Here is a 16,033-nt window from a genome sequence, read left to right on the forward strand (position 1 = left end):
AATTTTGCATGTTTGTCATAACAACTCTCCTTCTCCACAAGCATTTTAGTGAGATATATAATACTTATGAGTGCCAGTTATATCTAGTAATTAACAAAGTTTTGTACATGCCACTAATGTCCTATTATATTTCACAATTAGCTCTCCTCTGGGGCTAGCTAGCAACAGATCTCCTTCACTATTCTAGGAGTCACCTTCTGACTGTGCTTTTTTTTTTTCAGGTGTACTATTTATTTTCAATAAAAGCATCTCTTAAGAAGAAATACATTCAAAATCTTAAGTTAGTAGCTTTGCACGGTTAAACAGTCAATATGGAATATTCTGGTGGAATATTAATGCATCAATGAGCTGTTATCCTGAAAATTATTGCCATTTGTTGTTCTGTACCACATATTTTAGATGCCTCCAAAGTGATTCCATTTGAGATTTTGGGACCAGCCTGATGGGATTAGCTGGAAGTTTCTTCCTTAGAGCAGTGTCTTTGGAGTAACAGCAAAAGGAGGTTTTGCTTCACATTTTACTTTAAATGGCCATAGCTTTTCTCAGTTCTGCCTTCACATCTTGCTTCCTCTGTGTCTGGCTGGCGACTCCTCTGACTGTGCTTTGAATCTGACAGAACACGTTGGATAGCTGTAGACAGCCCTGACAGTTTGTTTCCCTTTATCCTGAACCCCAGGTGGTGCCTGTCTTTAGGACCTCCACTTTTTCCTCAGTCACATTGTTAATGTTCTTCGCTTAAAACCATTAACTGTCTGCATCTGAATAGCCCAGTACTTTCATCCTTCATATCCTGGAGTCTCCAGGGTGTCTTGTGTGACTTCCAAATCTCTGTTCTTAATCATTTTGCTTTAACTTCTTCATACATCCACAGAAATGAAATAGTTCTGTTATTTAAAGTTAGAAACTTTCGTCCATTGCCAAACCTGGGAATTTATGCCAACTTTTCTTGTTACTTCTTACTCATAAATTAGAAAAACCTATGGGAGAAAAAAGTAAATGTTGCCTGTTGTCCTTTGTTCTCTAGCCAACTAGAGAGTGAATGAGTGTAGTTCCAATATTTTGCAAGATATACTATCCTTTCCCAGTTCAGATAGTGTCCTTACCCCATGTATAAGTAGCTGAGAATTTTTGTGGAAATAAATCCTTGGATGTGTACTCCATTTATTCAGTTTGTTTAAATAGGAAAGTGTTAAGAACCAAGTAAACGATCAAATTATTTAGTTTAGCATTCTTGATTGAGAATGCCAGTTCATATATGTCACTACTAAAGAGTATAATGGAAAAATTCACTTTAGAAATGAAAATTCTTTTTTTTTTTTAAGATTTATTTATTATGTATACAGTTTTTCTCCCTGCATGTGTACTTGCTGGCCAGAAGAGGGCACCAGATCTCATTATGGGTGGTTGTGAGCCACCATGCGGTTGCTGGGAATCTCAGGACCTCTTGAAGAGCAGTCAGTGCTATTAACTACTTGAGCCATCTCTCCAGCCCCTAGAAATGAAAATTCTTAACGTAGTCACATTTTGTTCATTAATCTTTTTTTGAAAGGGTAAAGCCAGTGTTTATATTGAATATGATGTGTTTTGCCTTCTTTGATTAAGTTTATATTCAAAAAACTGTTGCAGGAAAAAGTCTCCCATAAAGATTCTGATACATCCAAGCACATTTTGGTTGTTTATTAATATCACATATAAGTGTGTTACTTGTCTTAAGTACTCTTTTTTTTTTTAAAAAAAGGAATATTCATGGTTTTATTGGAATATATATTGAGTTTTTTTAAATTTTATTTTATTTTACAATACCATTCAGTTCTACATATCAGCCACGGGTTCCTCTATTCTCCCCCCTCCCACACCCTCCCCTTACCCACAGCCTACCCCTCATTCCCACCTCCTCCAGGGCAAATCCTCCCCAAAAAACTGCGATCAACCTGATAGACTCAGTCCAGGCAGGTCCAGTCCCTTCCTCCCAGCCTGAGCCAAGTGTACCAGCATAAGCTCCAGGTTTCAAACAGCCAACTCATGCAATGAGCACAGGACTTGGTCCCACTGCCTATTTGCCTCCCAAACTGATCAAGCCAATCACTGTCACACCTATTCAGAGGGCTTGATCTAGCTGGGGGCCCCTCAGCCTTTAGTTCATAGTTCATGTGTTTCCATTCATTTGGGTATTTTTTTCAATAATTGAGTAAAACCAAAATTTATTATAAGCCACAGTCGTCCTAGGGACCTCCATGCTATATATATAGCCTCTTATGGTTCTATGGGTTGTGGTCTGATTGTTCTTTATTTTATATCTAGAATCCACCAATGAGTGAGTACATACCATGACTATCTTTCTGGGTTTGGGTTACCTCACTCAGGATGATTTTTTTCTAGTTCCATCCATTTGCCTGCAAATTTCATGCTTTCATTGTTTTTCTCTGCTGAGTAGTACTCCATTGTGTATATGTACCACATTTTTTCCATCCATTCTTCCATTGATGGGCATCTAGGTTGTTTCCAGGTTCTGGCTATTACAAATAGTGCTGCTATGAACATAGCTGAGCATGTATCTTTATGGTATGAATCTGCATTCCTTGGGTATATGCCCAAGAGTGGGATGGCTGGGTCTTGAGGTAGTTCGATTCCTAATTTTCTGAGAAACCGCCATACTGATTTCCACAGTGGTTGTACAAGTTTACATTCCTACCAACAGTGGAGGAGTGTTCCCTTTGCTCCACATCCTCTCCAACACTGGCTGTCATTGGTGTTTTTGATCATAGCCATTCTGACAGGTGTAAGGTGGTATGTCAGAGTCGTTTTGATTTGCATTTCTTTGATGATTAAGGATGTTGAGCATTTCTTTAAATGTCTTTCAGCCATTTGTAGTTCTTGTTTTGTGAATTCTCTGTTTAGCTCTTTAGCCCATTTTTAATTGGACTGTTCAGTATTTTGATGTCTAGTTTCTTGAGTTCTTTATATACTGTGGAGATCAATCCTCTGTCAGATGTGGGGTTGGTGAAGATCTTTTCCCATTCTGTTGGCTGTCTTTTTGTCTTATTGACTGTGTCTTTTGCCCTGCAAAAGCTTCTCAGTTTCGAGAGGTCCCATTTATTAACTGTTGTGCTCAGGGTCTGTGCTGTTGGTGTTTTATTTAGGAAATGGTCTCCGGTGCCAATGCGTTCAAGAGTGCTTCCTACTTTCTTTTCTATTAAGTTTAGTGTAACTGGATTTATGTTCAGGTCTTTGATCCACTTGGACTTGAGTTTTGTGCATGGTGACAGATATGGATCTATTTGTAATCTTTTACATATTGACATCCAGTTATGCCAGCACCATCTGTTGAAGATACTTTCTTTTTTTCCATTGTATAGTTTTGGCTCCTTTGTCAAAAACCATGTGTTCATATGTGCATGGATTAATGTCAGGGTCTTCAATTCAATTCCATTGGTCCGTATGTCGCTTTTTATATCAGTACCAAGCTGTTTTTATTACTATAGCTCTATAGTAGAGTTTGAGGTCAGGGATGGTGATGCCTCCAGAGGTTGCTTTATTATACAGGATTCTTTTAGCTATCCTGGGTCTTTTGTTTTTCCATATGAAGTTGAGTATTTTCCTTTCCAAGTCTGTGAAGAATTGTGTTGGGATTTTGATGGGAATTGCATTGAATCTGTAGATTGCTTTTGGTAAGATTTCCATTTTTACTATGTTAATCCTACCTATCCATGAGCATGGTAGATCCTTCCATTTTCTGATATCTTCTTCAATTTCTTTCTTTAGAGATTTAAAGTTCTTGTCAAAAAGGTCCTTCACTTGTTTAGTTGTGTTATCCCAAGGTATTTTATATTATTTGTGGCTATTGTAAAGGGTGATGTTTCTCTGACTTCTTTCTCAGCCCTTTTATCATTTGTGTATAGGAGGGCTACTGATTTTTTTGAGTTGATCTTGTATCTTGCCACTTTACTGAAGGAGTTTATCAGCTGTAGGAGTTCCCTGGTAGAGTTTTTTGGGTCACTTATGTATACTATCATATCATCTGCAAATAGTGAAAGTTTGACTTCTTCCTTGCCAATTTGTATCCCTTTGATCTCCTTATGTTGTCTTATTGCTCTAGCTCGAACTTCTAGTACTATATTGAATAAATATGGGGAGAGTGGACAGCCTTGTCTTGTTCCTGAATTTAGTGGTATTGCTTTGAGTTTCTCTCCATTTAATTTGATGTTTGCTGTTGGCTTGCTATAAATTGCTTTTATTATGTTTAGAAATATTCCTTGTATCCCTGATCTTCCTAAGACCTTTACCATGAAGGGGTGTTGGATTTTGTCAAAGGCTTTTTCAGCATCTAAGGAGATGATCATGTGGTTTTTTTCTTTTAGTTTGTTTATATGGTGTATTACATTGACTGATTTTCGTATGTTGAACCATCCTTGCATCCCTGGGATGAATCCTACTTGGTCGTGATGGATGATTGTTTTGATGTATTCTTGGATTCGGTTTGCCAATATTTCATTGAGTATTTTTGCATCAATGTTCATGAGGGAGATTGGTCTGTAGTTCTCTTTCTTTGTTGCATCTTTGTGTGGTTTGGGTATCAGGGTAATTGTAGCCTCATAAAAAGAGTTTGGTAGTGTTCCTTCTGTTTCTATTGTGTGGAACACTTTGAAGAGTATTGGTATTAGTTCTTCTTTGAAAGTCTGGTAGAATTCTGCACTGAAACCATCTGGTCCTGGGCTTTTTTTGCTTGGGGGACTTTTGATGACTGTTTCTATTTCTTTAGGGGTTATTGGTCTATTTAAATGATTTATCTGGTCTTGATTTAATTTTGGTATGTGGTTTTTATCCAGAAAATTGCCCATTTCTTCCTGGTTTTCCATTTTTGTAGAGTACAGGTTTTTGAAGTATGATCTGATGATTCTCTGGATTTCCTCATTGTCTGTTGTTATGTCTCCCTTTTCATTTCTGATTTTGTGAATTTGGGTGCTCTCTCTTTGCCTTTTGGTTAATTTGGCTAGGGGTTTGTCTATCTTGTTGATTTTTTTCAAAGAACCAACTCTTTGTTTCTTTGATTTTTTTGTATTGTTCTCTTGTTTTTTATTTCGTTGATTTCAGCCCTCAATTTGATTATTTCCTGGCGTCTATTTTTCCTGGGTGAGTTTGTTTCTTTTTGTTCTAGAGCTTTCAGTTGTGCTGTTAATTCATTGATATGGGATTGCTCCATCTTCTTTATGTGTGCATTTAGCTATGAATTTTCCTCTTAGCACTGCTTTCATAGTGTCCCATAAGTTTGGGTATGTTGTACTTTCATTTTCATTGAATTCTAGGAAATCTTTAATTTCTTTCTTTATTTCTTCCTTGACCCATTGATGTTTCAGGTGGGCATTATTCAGTTTCCATGAGTTTGTGGGTTTTCTATAATTTTTGTTGTTGTTGAGGTCTAACTTTAAGGCATGGTGGTCCGATAAGATACAGGAGGTTATTCCAATTTTTTTGTATCTGTTGAGATTTGTTTTGTGGCCAAGCATGTGTTCAATTTTTGAGAAGGTTCCATGGGGTGCTGAGAAGAAGATGTATTCTTTTGTGTTAGGATGGAATGTTCTGTAGATATCTATTAGGTCCATTTGAGTCATAACATCTGTTAGGTCCTTTATTTCTTTGTTAAGTTTCAGTCTGGTAGATCTGTCATTTGGTGGGAGTGGTGTGTTAAAATCTCCCACTACTAATGTGTGGGGTTTGATGTGCGTTTTAAACTTAAGTAGTGTTTCTTTTATGAATGTGGGTGCTTTTGTATTTGGAGCATAAATGTTTAGAATTGAGGCTTCATCTTGTTGGATTTTTCCCGTGATAAATATGTAATGTCCATCCTGATCTCTTTTGATTGATTTTAGTTTGAAGTCTATTTTATTAGGTATTAGGATATCTACACCAGCTTGTTTCTTAGGTCCATTTGCTTGGAAAGCCTTTTCCCAGCCCTTTACTCAGAGGTAGTGTCTGTCTTTGAAGTTAAGGTGTATTTGTTATATGCAGCAGATGGATGTGTCCTGTTTTCTTATCCATTCTGTTAGCCTGTGTCTTTTTATAGGTGAGTTGAGACCATTGATATTGATGGATATTAATGACCAGTAATTGTTAATTCCTGTTATTCTTTGTGGTTGTGTTGTGTTGTCCTTCTGTGGTGTATGTTGGAGTGGGATTATCTATTGCTTGATCTTTCATGGATGTGTTTAGCTTCTTTGGGTTGGATTTTCCCCTCTAGTGCTTTCTGTAGGGCTGGGTTTGTGGACAGGTATTGATTAAATCTGGTTTTATCCTGGAATATTTTGTTTACTCCGCCTATGGTGAATGAGAGTTTTGTTGGGTATAATAGTCTGGGTTGGCATCCGTGGTCTCTTAGTGTCTGCATGAGATTTGTCCATGATCTTCCAGCTTTCATAGTCTCTATTGAGTAGTCTGGTGTTATTCTGATGGGTTTGCCTTTATATGTTACTTGTTCTTTTTCCTTTGCGGCTCTTAATATTTTTTCTTTGTTCTGTGTGTTTAGTGTTTTGATTATTATGTGGCGAGGGGACTTTTTTTTGGATCCAGCCTATTCAGTGTTCTGTAAGCTTCTTGTATCTTCATAGGTATTTCTTTCTTTAGGTTAGGAAAGTTTTCTTCTATGATTTTGTTGAATATATTTTCTGTGCCTTTGAGTTGGTATTCTTCTCCTTCTTCTATCCCTATTATTCTTAGGTTTGGTCTTTTCATGGTGTCCCAAATTTCCTGGACGTTTTGTGTTATGACTTTTTTGTCTTTCGTGTTTTCTTTGACTGACGAATCTATTTTCTCTGTTGTGTCTTCAGTGTCAGAGATTCTCTGTTCCATCTCTTGCAATCGGTTGGTTATGCTTGTTTCTGTAGTTCCTGTTCGTTTAGTCAGGATTTCTATTTCCAGCATTCCCTCAGCATGTGTTTTCTTTATTGTCTCAAATTCATTTTTCAGATCTTGGAATGTTTCTTTCATCTGTTTAATTGCTTTTTCTTGGCTTTCTTTGATTTCTTCACATTTTTTTTTTTCGTTTTTTCTTCCATTTCTTTAAGGGAGTTTTTTTTATTTCCTCTTTAATGGAGTTTTTCATTACCTCTTTAAGGGATTTTTTTTATTTCCTCTTTAAGGGAATGTTTTATTTCTTCTTTAAGGGCCTCTATCATCTTCTTAAAGTCGTTTTTAGGGTTGATTTCTTCTGTTTCTTCTGTCTTGGTATGTTCAGGTCTTGCAGGTATAGAATCACTAGGTTCTGATGTTGCCATATAGGTCTTTATGTTGTTACCTGTATTTTTGCACTGGCGTCTACTCATCTCTTCCTCTGCTTGGTGCAGGTGGTGTCTGTGTCTTAGAGTGCCTCCCTTGTTCTAATTTTTAGTCTTGGTTCAGTAGGAGTTCTTGGTTAAATTGGTGCTATTGGGCTGTTTCTTCAGGGGCAGATCATCTCAGTCGGTGAAGTATATACTTACGATTCTGGTGATCTGGTTTGGTGGCTGGGCAGTACCTTCTTCTGTGTTCCCAGGTCACGTTTTGTTCATTTGTCAACTCCTCAGCTGATCTTGTTTCTTCAGACTTCAAACTGTAGGGATCTGAATCCTGTCCCGGATGGATTTCAGTTGTTTAGTTTCGCAGGATCAGCAGCTGGGCCCTGGTTTGTCCTCAGACGGAGTGTTCAGATTTGTTCTGGTTCCGTCCCACGGAGATTGCTTCTTCCTCGGTGTTGGGGTTAGAGGCGTCCCTGTTCCAAGCTGCATCTGCTTGTCTCCGTCGCCGGGCCTGTCTACCTCTGCGGTCTGCCACCGGGCCTGTATTTCCCTGTCAGCTGCTGCTGGGTCTGTTTGTCTTTGCGGGCTGCTGCCAGGCCTGTATGTCTCTGCCAGCTGCCGCCGCGGGCCTACCTACCTCTGCTTGTCACTGCCGCCGGCCCATCTACCTCTGCGGCCGCCACCTGGCTTGTATGTCTCTTCCGGCTGCTGCCAGGCCTGTATGTCCCTGTAGGCTGCCGCTGCCGGGCCCGTCTACCTCTGCGGGCCGCCGCCACGGGCCTACCTGAGTCAGCTTGTCTCTGCCGCGTGGCCTGTCTACCTCTGTGGGCCGCCGCTGGGCCTGTATGCCTCTGCTGGCTGCTACCATGCCTGAATGTCCCTATCGGCTCCCGCCACCGGGCCTGTCTACCGCCGCTGGGCCCGTCTACCTCTGTGGGCCGCCGCCGGGCCTGATTGTCCCTGTCGGCTGCTGCCACTGGGCCTGTCTACCTTAAGTACTCTTAAAAATATATCTGTCTGAATAATTAATTGCCTGTTGCAATATTATCTACAGAGTCAAGCAGTTTCCCAACAATGAATATAAGACTAAGTCCCTCCCTCCATCCATATTTTAATGTGAGAATTGTAGAAGGTCAATGCCATCTTCACATTCTGTTGATGGACTGTCACTGGCTTATGATCACACAACTGCTCTGTAGAGTGTGATGGTCAATGTAGGCAATAAAAATGCAATTTTAGTGGTGTTATAAGTATTGTGAAATAAAATCACCATTGTATTAATTAAAGCTGTGCACAGATTTACTTGTGTGTGTTCAGATAACCGAAAATGACTTTGTATTGGGTCATAGTGAGACCTAAAGCACATTAAGGTAGAAAAATTAAAACCTTTAAAACAGAAATAAGGAACCAAATTCATGTAACCTTTGTTTAAGTTCTCAAATACCAAGGAGAGTCTTTATCTTAAAGAGTCTATTTTGTCATTTTATTTATTTCCCTAGAAACCTTCATTTTACTGAGAACTGAAAACTAAAATGTTTTTTTCAAGACAACTGTTTTGCTGTTTTCAGTTTCTCCTTATACGTTTACATATCAAAGAATTAAGAATTTGAAAAGTGAGGTGACTCAGCCCTTGCCTACAAGCCTGAAGACTTGGGACCTACATGATAAGGAGAGAGCCCACTTCCCCAAATTATACACAGACACACAGGCACACATTTTTTTAAATTGGAAAGCAATTTTTGTACTCTAATCAGTCATTTCAAATATACTTTCAAATACAGAAAACAAGTTGTTTTTGAGATCTGTTTCTATGTGTGTGTTTGTGTGTGCGTGGTATGTATGTTAATTAGTGTGCAGGTGTTTCTGGAGGTAAGAGGACAACCACCCCTTTTCTCAATATGCTTTTTGAGGAACCCACAACTGAACTTCTAGCCTCTTGTTGTTTTCCTTTCTTTAGTTGCTCCCTATGGATGTCTGCAGAAATTGAGCTTGAAAAGAATTTGTTTTGTAGTAATTGGATGAGAAAAAGAAATAAAAGGACATGACTGCTCCTAAGGAGTTGAGGTTTTTATTACAGATAGAAGGGAGAGCAGAAGCAGAGGCAGTCATTTGGGAGAGTCTAGAGTGGATTGACAAGCTGACTGAACCAAGCCATGTAAGAGTGGGGAGGAGAGAGAGAGGGAGGAAGAGCGGGGAACCAGGAGCTAAGAGGCCAATGTAGCAAAATGACTGGGTTACATAGGGTAGAGAACCTAGGGGAAGGGACCCAGCCTAGTCACTGGGCTGGAGAGCTTAGGGTAGGTGAAGGGTATACCAGCCAGGATGTTTCCTTAACTTGCAATGTTGAGAGAGGGTGGCCAGACAGTTTGCTTTGATATGTTAAATAGGCACCTTGGTTAGCCATTTGTCTGGTTTGAGATCTAACAGTAATGAAGTAGACCTGTTTTTCTTTGAAGGGTATGAGGCTGTCTAGTTGAGCTTAGACAAGTAATTTTTGTTAGGACTTTGAATTCTCTTAAAGTTTTGACTGAATTTCATGTGTATAATGATATGAGATCTCTTGGAAGATACAATACTGAAGTTTTCATGTTCTGTTGATATTAAGTATTTAATACATTGTAGACTTTTACAAGTGTGTGTAGATGTAACCAACCATCTTATTAAATAAGAAACACAGAAACAATGTAAAAGAGAAAGCCAAGAGGTCAGAGCTCAGAGCTAAAATCTCACCCTTCCTCCTGCTGTGTCCCAGCTTCCCGAAAAGAGAGCTATTTCCTGTGTGTAAGTCGTTTTTCTAGTCATTCTGCCTTCTCATTGGTTGTAAACCCAAACATGTGACTGCCTCGTCACTGTCTGAATGTACAGCCCCCTAGGTCTTAAAGGCATATATCTCCAATGCTGGCTGTATCCCTGAACACACAGAGATCTATGGGATTAAAGGCGTGTGCCACCACCGCCACACTCTGTCTATGGCTTTAATAGCTCTGACCCCCGGGCAACTTTATTTATTAACATACAATCAAAATCACATTTCAGTACAATTAGAATACTACCACAAGTGTGTTTATTATATTATTGAATATTATTTTTATAAAATATCTGCAGAAATAGCTAAGTTATGAATTATGTAAGAGAGCTAGGACTTAAAGAATTTAGACATTTAAGTAGCAGAGGTGTTATAGAAATCCGGATTTACTTTAATCCAGTGTTCATGAGTTTCCAAGTATTTCTAACACTTTGAGAAGCCTCATGTGGACAGGTTGGTAGGGAATCCTGTGTTGTTTTGAAAGAAGAAAGGAAGAACTGTTAGTGTAGAACTCATATTTCCATTCTTAAAGCTGACTGTAGTCACCCTGTAGGACTGAATCTATAATGTGGAAAGTTCGTACAATCCCTGGGAATGGTATGGGGCGGTTGGAGCTGGAGCGTGGGGGAGCCATCTCCCTTGTATACTCAGCTTAGTGGTGAGTGGAGATATTTGAGCTTTATCCTTTCTGTATCATTCTGCGTCTATAGGGATGGTCAGACTACGTTTGGCTTGAGAGCTTAGTTGGGAGGAGGTAATGGCAAGTTCACCCAAGGCACTGGTGCTTTTTCCAATTTGAAAGAAAGTTCTTGCTCTTCAATAGGGTAGAAATTCCTCATGAGGCCTCTTAAACAGAGTCTGTTCCATTTCTAGGAATACTGTCTACTAAAATTGCCCTAGTTTTATGTATACTTTGTGTTGTCTTATTTTTGCCCATCTTCATCATTAGGTTCTTGTAAAAATAGGAGTGAGATATTTGCTTCTAGTACTAGCCCTTGACTATATTAATATTTTACTTTTGATGGCCTGTTAACATGTTGTTGATACAGGGTTGATTCAGTCAGCGATGACATCCTTGTTTTTACTTTGGAATTTTCTAATTGGAAGAGACTTCCACCAGCTGTTGAAAAGATGCTCTCTGTTCGTGCAAACTCCTCTGGGGCTCTTCAGCAACATATGGGTAAGAAAGTACAGATTCAATCACACTGCTACTCTTCCTTCTTTTGGTTCTCTTACTATGATGGAATTTTTTGTGGACTTGTTTGAGAACATATAATAAATTAGGCATAATTTGCATTTCTTATATGTGGAAAGGATGGGGAAAGAAAGGATAGTAATTTTCTCTGAGAATTGTGTCTTTCTGTCCATAAGTTTAGCCTACAGATATTATGGAGAGCAGCCTGTTAACTGTTTTTACTTAGTGATATCATTTTTCCTTTCCTAAAGATATATAAGAAAATATTTAGTTTATATTCAAAAGAATGCTGAACTTAATTTTTCTTTAAAATTTTTGTAGATTTGTGTTCTCTCTGTAACATTTATCATCTCTAAAAAGGAAATATTAACATCTTTTATTGGCACCTGTCTCTACTGATAATATATCACCCTATTGGTACACTCTGTGAGCTGGGCCAAAATTCTGTGAATCGAGTGTTTTGTTGTTGCCTTTTTAAAGAGAGAGTCTTCCTCTGTAGCCAGGGCTGACCTAAAACTCTTGGTCTTCCTGCCTCAACTTTCCGTGTTAAGTTAGCTAAAATAAAGAATACTCAGTGGGAGATTTTATGTAAAAAAGCCAAGTTAAACATAATATATGCAAAGTATTCCTACATACTTACTCAAATTTATTTAATTTTGGCTATATGTTATAAGTGAGGTATGTTTTTAAGTTAGGAGAATTGTTGTTTCATGTGTATTTTTACATAAAATGGTACTTTCTCCAAAAACAGTTTGAATAGATTTTTAACAAATGAACTTGTGTGTGTGTGTGTGTGTGTGTGTGTGTGTGTGTGTGTGTGTGCGCGCGCGTAAATGTCTTCTAATTTCTTAGAAAATCACATTTCAGTAAATTTTCTCTATTTAAACAGCCAGAGGAAAATATGCTCTTGAATTTAGGTATACTCAGACTATGATAAAAGTTTCTGTTGAAGAGTTTTCTGTTTGGCATTTCTAAGCCTTCTAGTTTAGAATTTCCTTAATGATAATTTTGGAAAGTTCTCCTGCATGTAATTATCAATGTTGGTATTTGCATATACTTTTTATTAATTATGTATTTGTATCATCCAAAAACAAATACTTTTTCAGAACAGATAGAAGGTGGGACAATGGATTTGGGAACAAAAAATTCAAAAGAGAAGTGCATATGCCAGATGGGAAAATTATTTCAGCGCATATAAAAATATGTTTCTTCTGAAGGCCTTACCATATGGCAAGTGTGTCTAGATCAGTGATTCTCAACCTGTAATGTGTAATTTTACTTACAAATCCTTGTATTCTTTCTGTTTTCTAGTTAGTAGTAGTTCTAATAGCTTGGAGAATGTTATTTTCTAAGAGAATGACTCAGAGCCTCATAGTTGTTTGCTATTCATCTCATAGACAGTAGTGGTGTGTCAGTGGTGTTTGAGGATTTTGCCCCCTATTTGCAAACAGGTTTTGATTGTTGTAGCTAATGAGGTACCATTGCTATCTAGGTGGTAATATATTCAATTCCAGGGCCATGTATAGTGGCTCATACCTATTATCTCTGCATTCTGCTGAGCCGAGAAGATTACAAATTCAAAGGCTAGCTTGAACTATATAGTGAGGCCAGCCTGTGGCTACATAGTGATACAGTTTCAAAAACCACAAACAAGATAATACTTGAGACCTTTGTTACTTTGTAGTGTGTTGAGGGCAACCATTGTTTATTTTATGCATTGAAAAGCTTGTTAATTATCTTAAGAAATAACATATATGCAGTGGCATATGCCATTAATCCCAGCACTCAGGAGGAAGAGTCAGGTGGATCTTTGAGTTGAAGGCCGTCTACTGAGTAAGTTCCAGGACAGCCAAGGCTACACAGGAAAACTCTGGAGAGAGAGAGAGAGAGAGAGAGAGAGAGAGAGAGAGAGAGAGAGAGAGAGAGAGAGAGAGAGAGAAGAGAGAGAAGAGAGAGAAGAGAGAGAAGAGAGAGAAGAGAGAGAAGAGAGAGAATATGAATGGAGGTGTACATGGTGGTGTGGTACATGCCTCAAATCCCAGCTCTCAGGTACTGTTATGAGGATCCCATCAGAGATGATTATCCAGACATAGTTTATAGCCAATTGAAAGTCTTTGTTCTAGCTGGCTTGGACTACACTCAGGTATTCTGGACCTAAGCATGTCTCTGAGCATTCAGACCAAGGAACTTTTAAAGGCAAAAACCATGTCCTCGTATCTTGCGGCATCTTGATCTTAGGTTCCTAGAATAGAGCTATTCCTAAAATAGTTAACCTATTCTAGTTCCTAGAATTGGGTACTTTCCCATGGATTCTCCATCAAGGAGCTCAAAATTCTAGTTAAGCCTAAAATGACCTCAGCAAGAGCACAAGATGGAGGAATCTCTGCACTGTCTTGTGCTGCTCCATTTCCTATTGGTTCTATGAACATGAGACACATCATTGACTCATGCTGTTCTAGGGGATCACATTTGGTCTTAAGGACCCACAACTTAGTTGGCCATGCAGTTGAGGATGCAGAGTCCCATCACTAGCTTGCTCAGATAAGACTCAATGACCATAATAATGCTGACAGTAAGGTAGTTAGCCACGGGGTCCAAGTAATTAGAGACTAATACTAATTATCTCATCTATGTCTCCTTTCCTTCTTTTGAGTTTTTCTCTGACTATGGCCTCTGCAAGGGGGTGGGGCACCACAGCATGGGTGGGTGGCCTGCTATAGCCTGTGGGAACTCATGTATTGCCTTGGGGGCAGTGAATTAACAAACAGAATACTTCAGGACAACTTACTCCCTCCTTCCATTTTAGTAGTTTTTCTAACAAACAGAACTGACGGAAACACAGACACACAGGGAGACACATTAATATAGAAAGACAACATACTAAAAACTATGGGTGGCCACCACACATTTAGTTGCATCCAACCTCTCTTCTTATGTCCTAACCAGATAGTGCCTCTTACAGACAAAATTTACCTCCAGGGGTGTTCAGATCAGATGACTCTTATCTTTTTATTCTTCTGAGTGGTGGCATCAGGGATTCCCCTGGAATGCTTATCAAAATTGGGCAGAAAGGATTTTCTTGGAGTCCTGATCATGTCAGGGTGCATACCTTTTCAGTTGGTACACTCTTGCCTGCTCCTAGGGATCCTGGGGCCCCTAAGTGTCTGAGTCCAGTTTCTGGGGATCTTGTTGTGTCTACAAAATGCTTTGGGGAGCTCTACAGAGATGAAGCCAGCTGGGACTACACTCAGGTATTCTGAACCAAGGGGCTTTTATAATCAAAAAAAAAAAAAAAATCTTGGCTCCTTAGCAGTTTAACAGAAGCTAAGGTAAGCCATTATTTGTGGGTGGGGGTTCTGAGCAGGCAAACATTGACTTTGGGTTCCTAGAATAAAGTTGGATAATTTTCCATGGGTTTCTCCATCAAGGAGATCAAATTCCAGTTAAACCTGAAATAGCCTCAATAAGAGTACAAGAAGGAGGAATGTCTGCACTGCTTTGCCCTATCACAGTAGCTAAGGGAGAGGAGTTGAGGCTTGGATTATATACGGAAACCCTGTATCAAAAATGGAGGGGGGGGGGAGGAGAGCTTGGGTTCATCAGTAGCAGAGCTGTTGCCAGGCATGTTTGCAACTCTGGTTTCAACTCTCAGCACCACAAAACAAACCTGTAAAAAAACAAAAAGAAGTGAGTTCTTGGTCATGAAGATGAATTGTGTTTGTTTGTGTTAATAAAAAAATACTGTATTCTAGTCTCTTGAATCTTTTTGAGGTTGTAGAGGTAATAAATAATTGTCAGTTCTTTGTATCATACAGCATTCTTTTCCTTTTTATCTAAAAGTTTTGCATGTTATATATTTTGATAATGTTTTTCTCATCCAATTGCTGTTAGATCTTCCCTACCTCTCTACCCACTGAGCTTCAGATTTACTCTCTCTCCCTAACTTCTCCCTTTCTTTCCAAAAAAATGAAAATCAAAACAACCAATATCACAAAAATTAACATCAACACTATTGCGCCAGTATATCTTACAGGTAGGGCACTGTTGTAGGATTTATAGATTGGTGGTATTGGTGATTATTTTTCATCTCCATTACTGTGCATAATAAGTGGATCTTGTGAATTTTTGAGGCCTGCCTGAACTACATAATGAGTTCTCAGCCAGTCAGGGTTCATTGTGAGACCCTGTTTGAAAACTAAAACAAAACAACTTGCTGCACCAGATGGATACCTGTGTGACTGTAGCACATACAGAAATTTTAAATATAACTTAATTTAAAATTTTTGAGATAGATTCTTACTATATAGCCTAGTCTGGCCTTGATTTATAATACCACCTTTGCTTCACAAGTTCTGGGACTATAGAGCTGTGTGCTGAAAAGCTTGGTTTACACTTCTGTTGATTTAAGGGAAAGAAGACATTTTCACTCAGTGAGAAAGTAACTGCTTTATGGGAAAAAAAATCTTATGTGGAAATGATTTTGAAAATAGACACTGATATTGTATGATTTTCTTGACAAAAACTTCCATTGATACATGGGGAAGTTTTCTGGCTGTCAAATGCATTTAATAAAAATTTTAATTAGCTTTAAAGTAATTGATATTTGGAAGAACAGAAGTATGCCAGACAAATTTTAATGGCTTCTTTTTTTTTTTTTTTTTGGCCAAGCATGGTGGTCCATGCCTGTAGTCTCAGCATTTAGGAGTCACAGACAGGAGGATCACCACAAGTTTAAGGATAGCCTGGACAAAAATAGCTTGGACT

At 38.7% G+C, this 16,033-nt stretch overlaps 1 protein-coding gene across 22 annotated transcripts in view; it reads left to right on the top strand.

The window, feature by feature from the left end:
* Window positions 1–16,033, top strand: part of Asb3 (ankyrin repeat and SOCS box containing 3) — a 169,249-nt gene that overhangs the window by 119,126 nt on the left and 34,090 nt on the right. For all 22 annotated transcript variants that reach the window (XM_076546165.1, XM_076546176.1, XM_076546184.1 and 19 more), the window contains one exon: window positions 11,124–11,254. In XM_076546165.1, coding sequence (XP_076402280.1) covers window positions 11,124–11,254 — 131 coding nt within the window. The remainder of the gene's footprint in view (window positions 1–11,123; window positions 11,255–16,033) is intronic.

Source organism: Peromyscus maniculatus, chromosome 10, assembly GCF_049852395.1.
Source record: "Peromyscus maniculatus bairdii isolate BWxNUB_F1_BW_parent chromosome 10, HU_Pman_BW_mat_3.1, whole genome shotgun sequence".
Classification (NCBI taxonomy): Eukaryota; Metazoa; Chordata; class Mammalia; order Rodentia; family Cricetidae; genus Peromyscus; species Peromyscus maniculatus.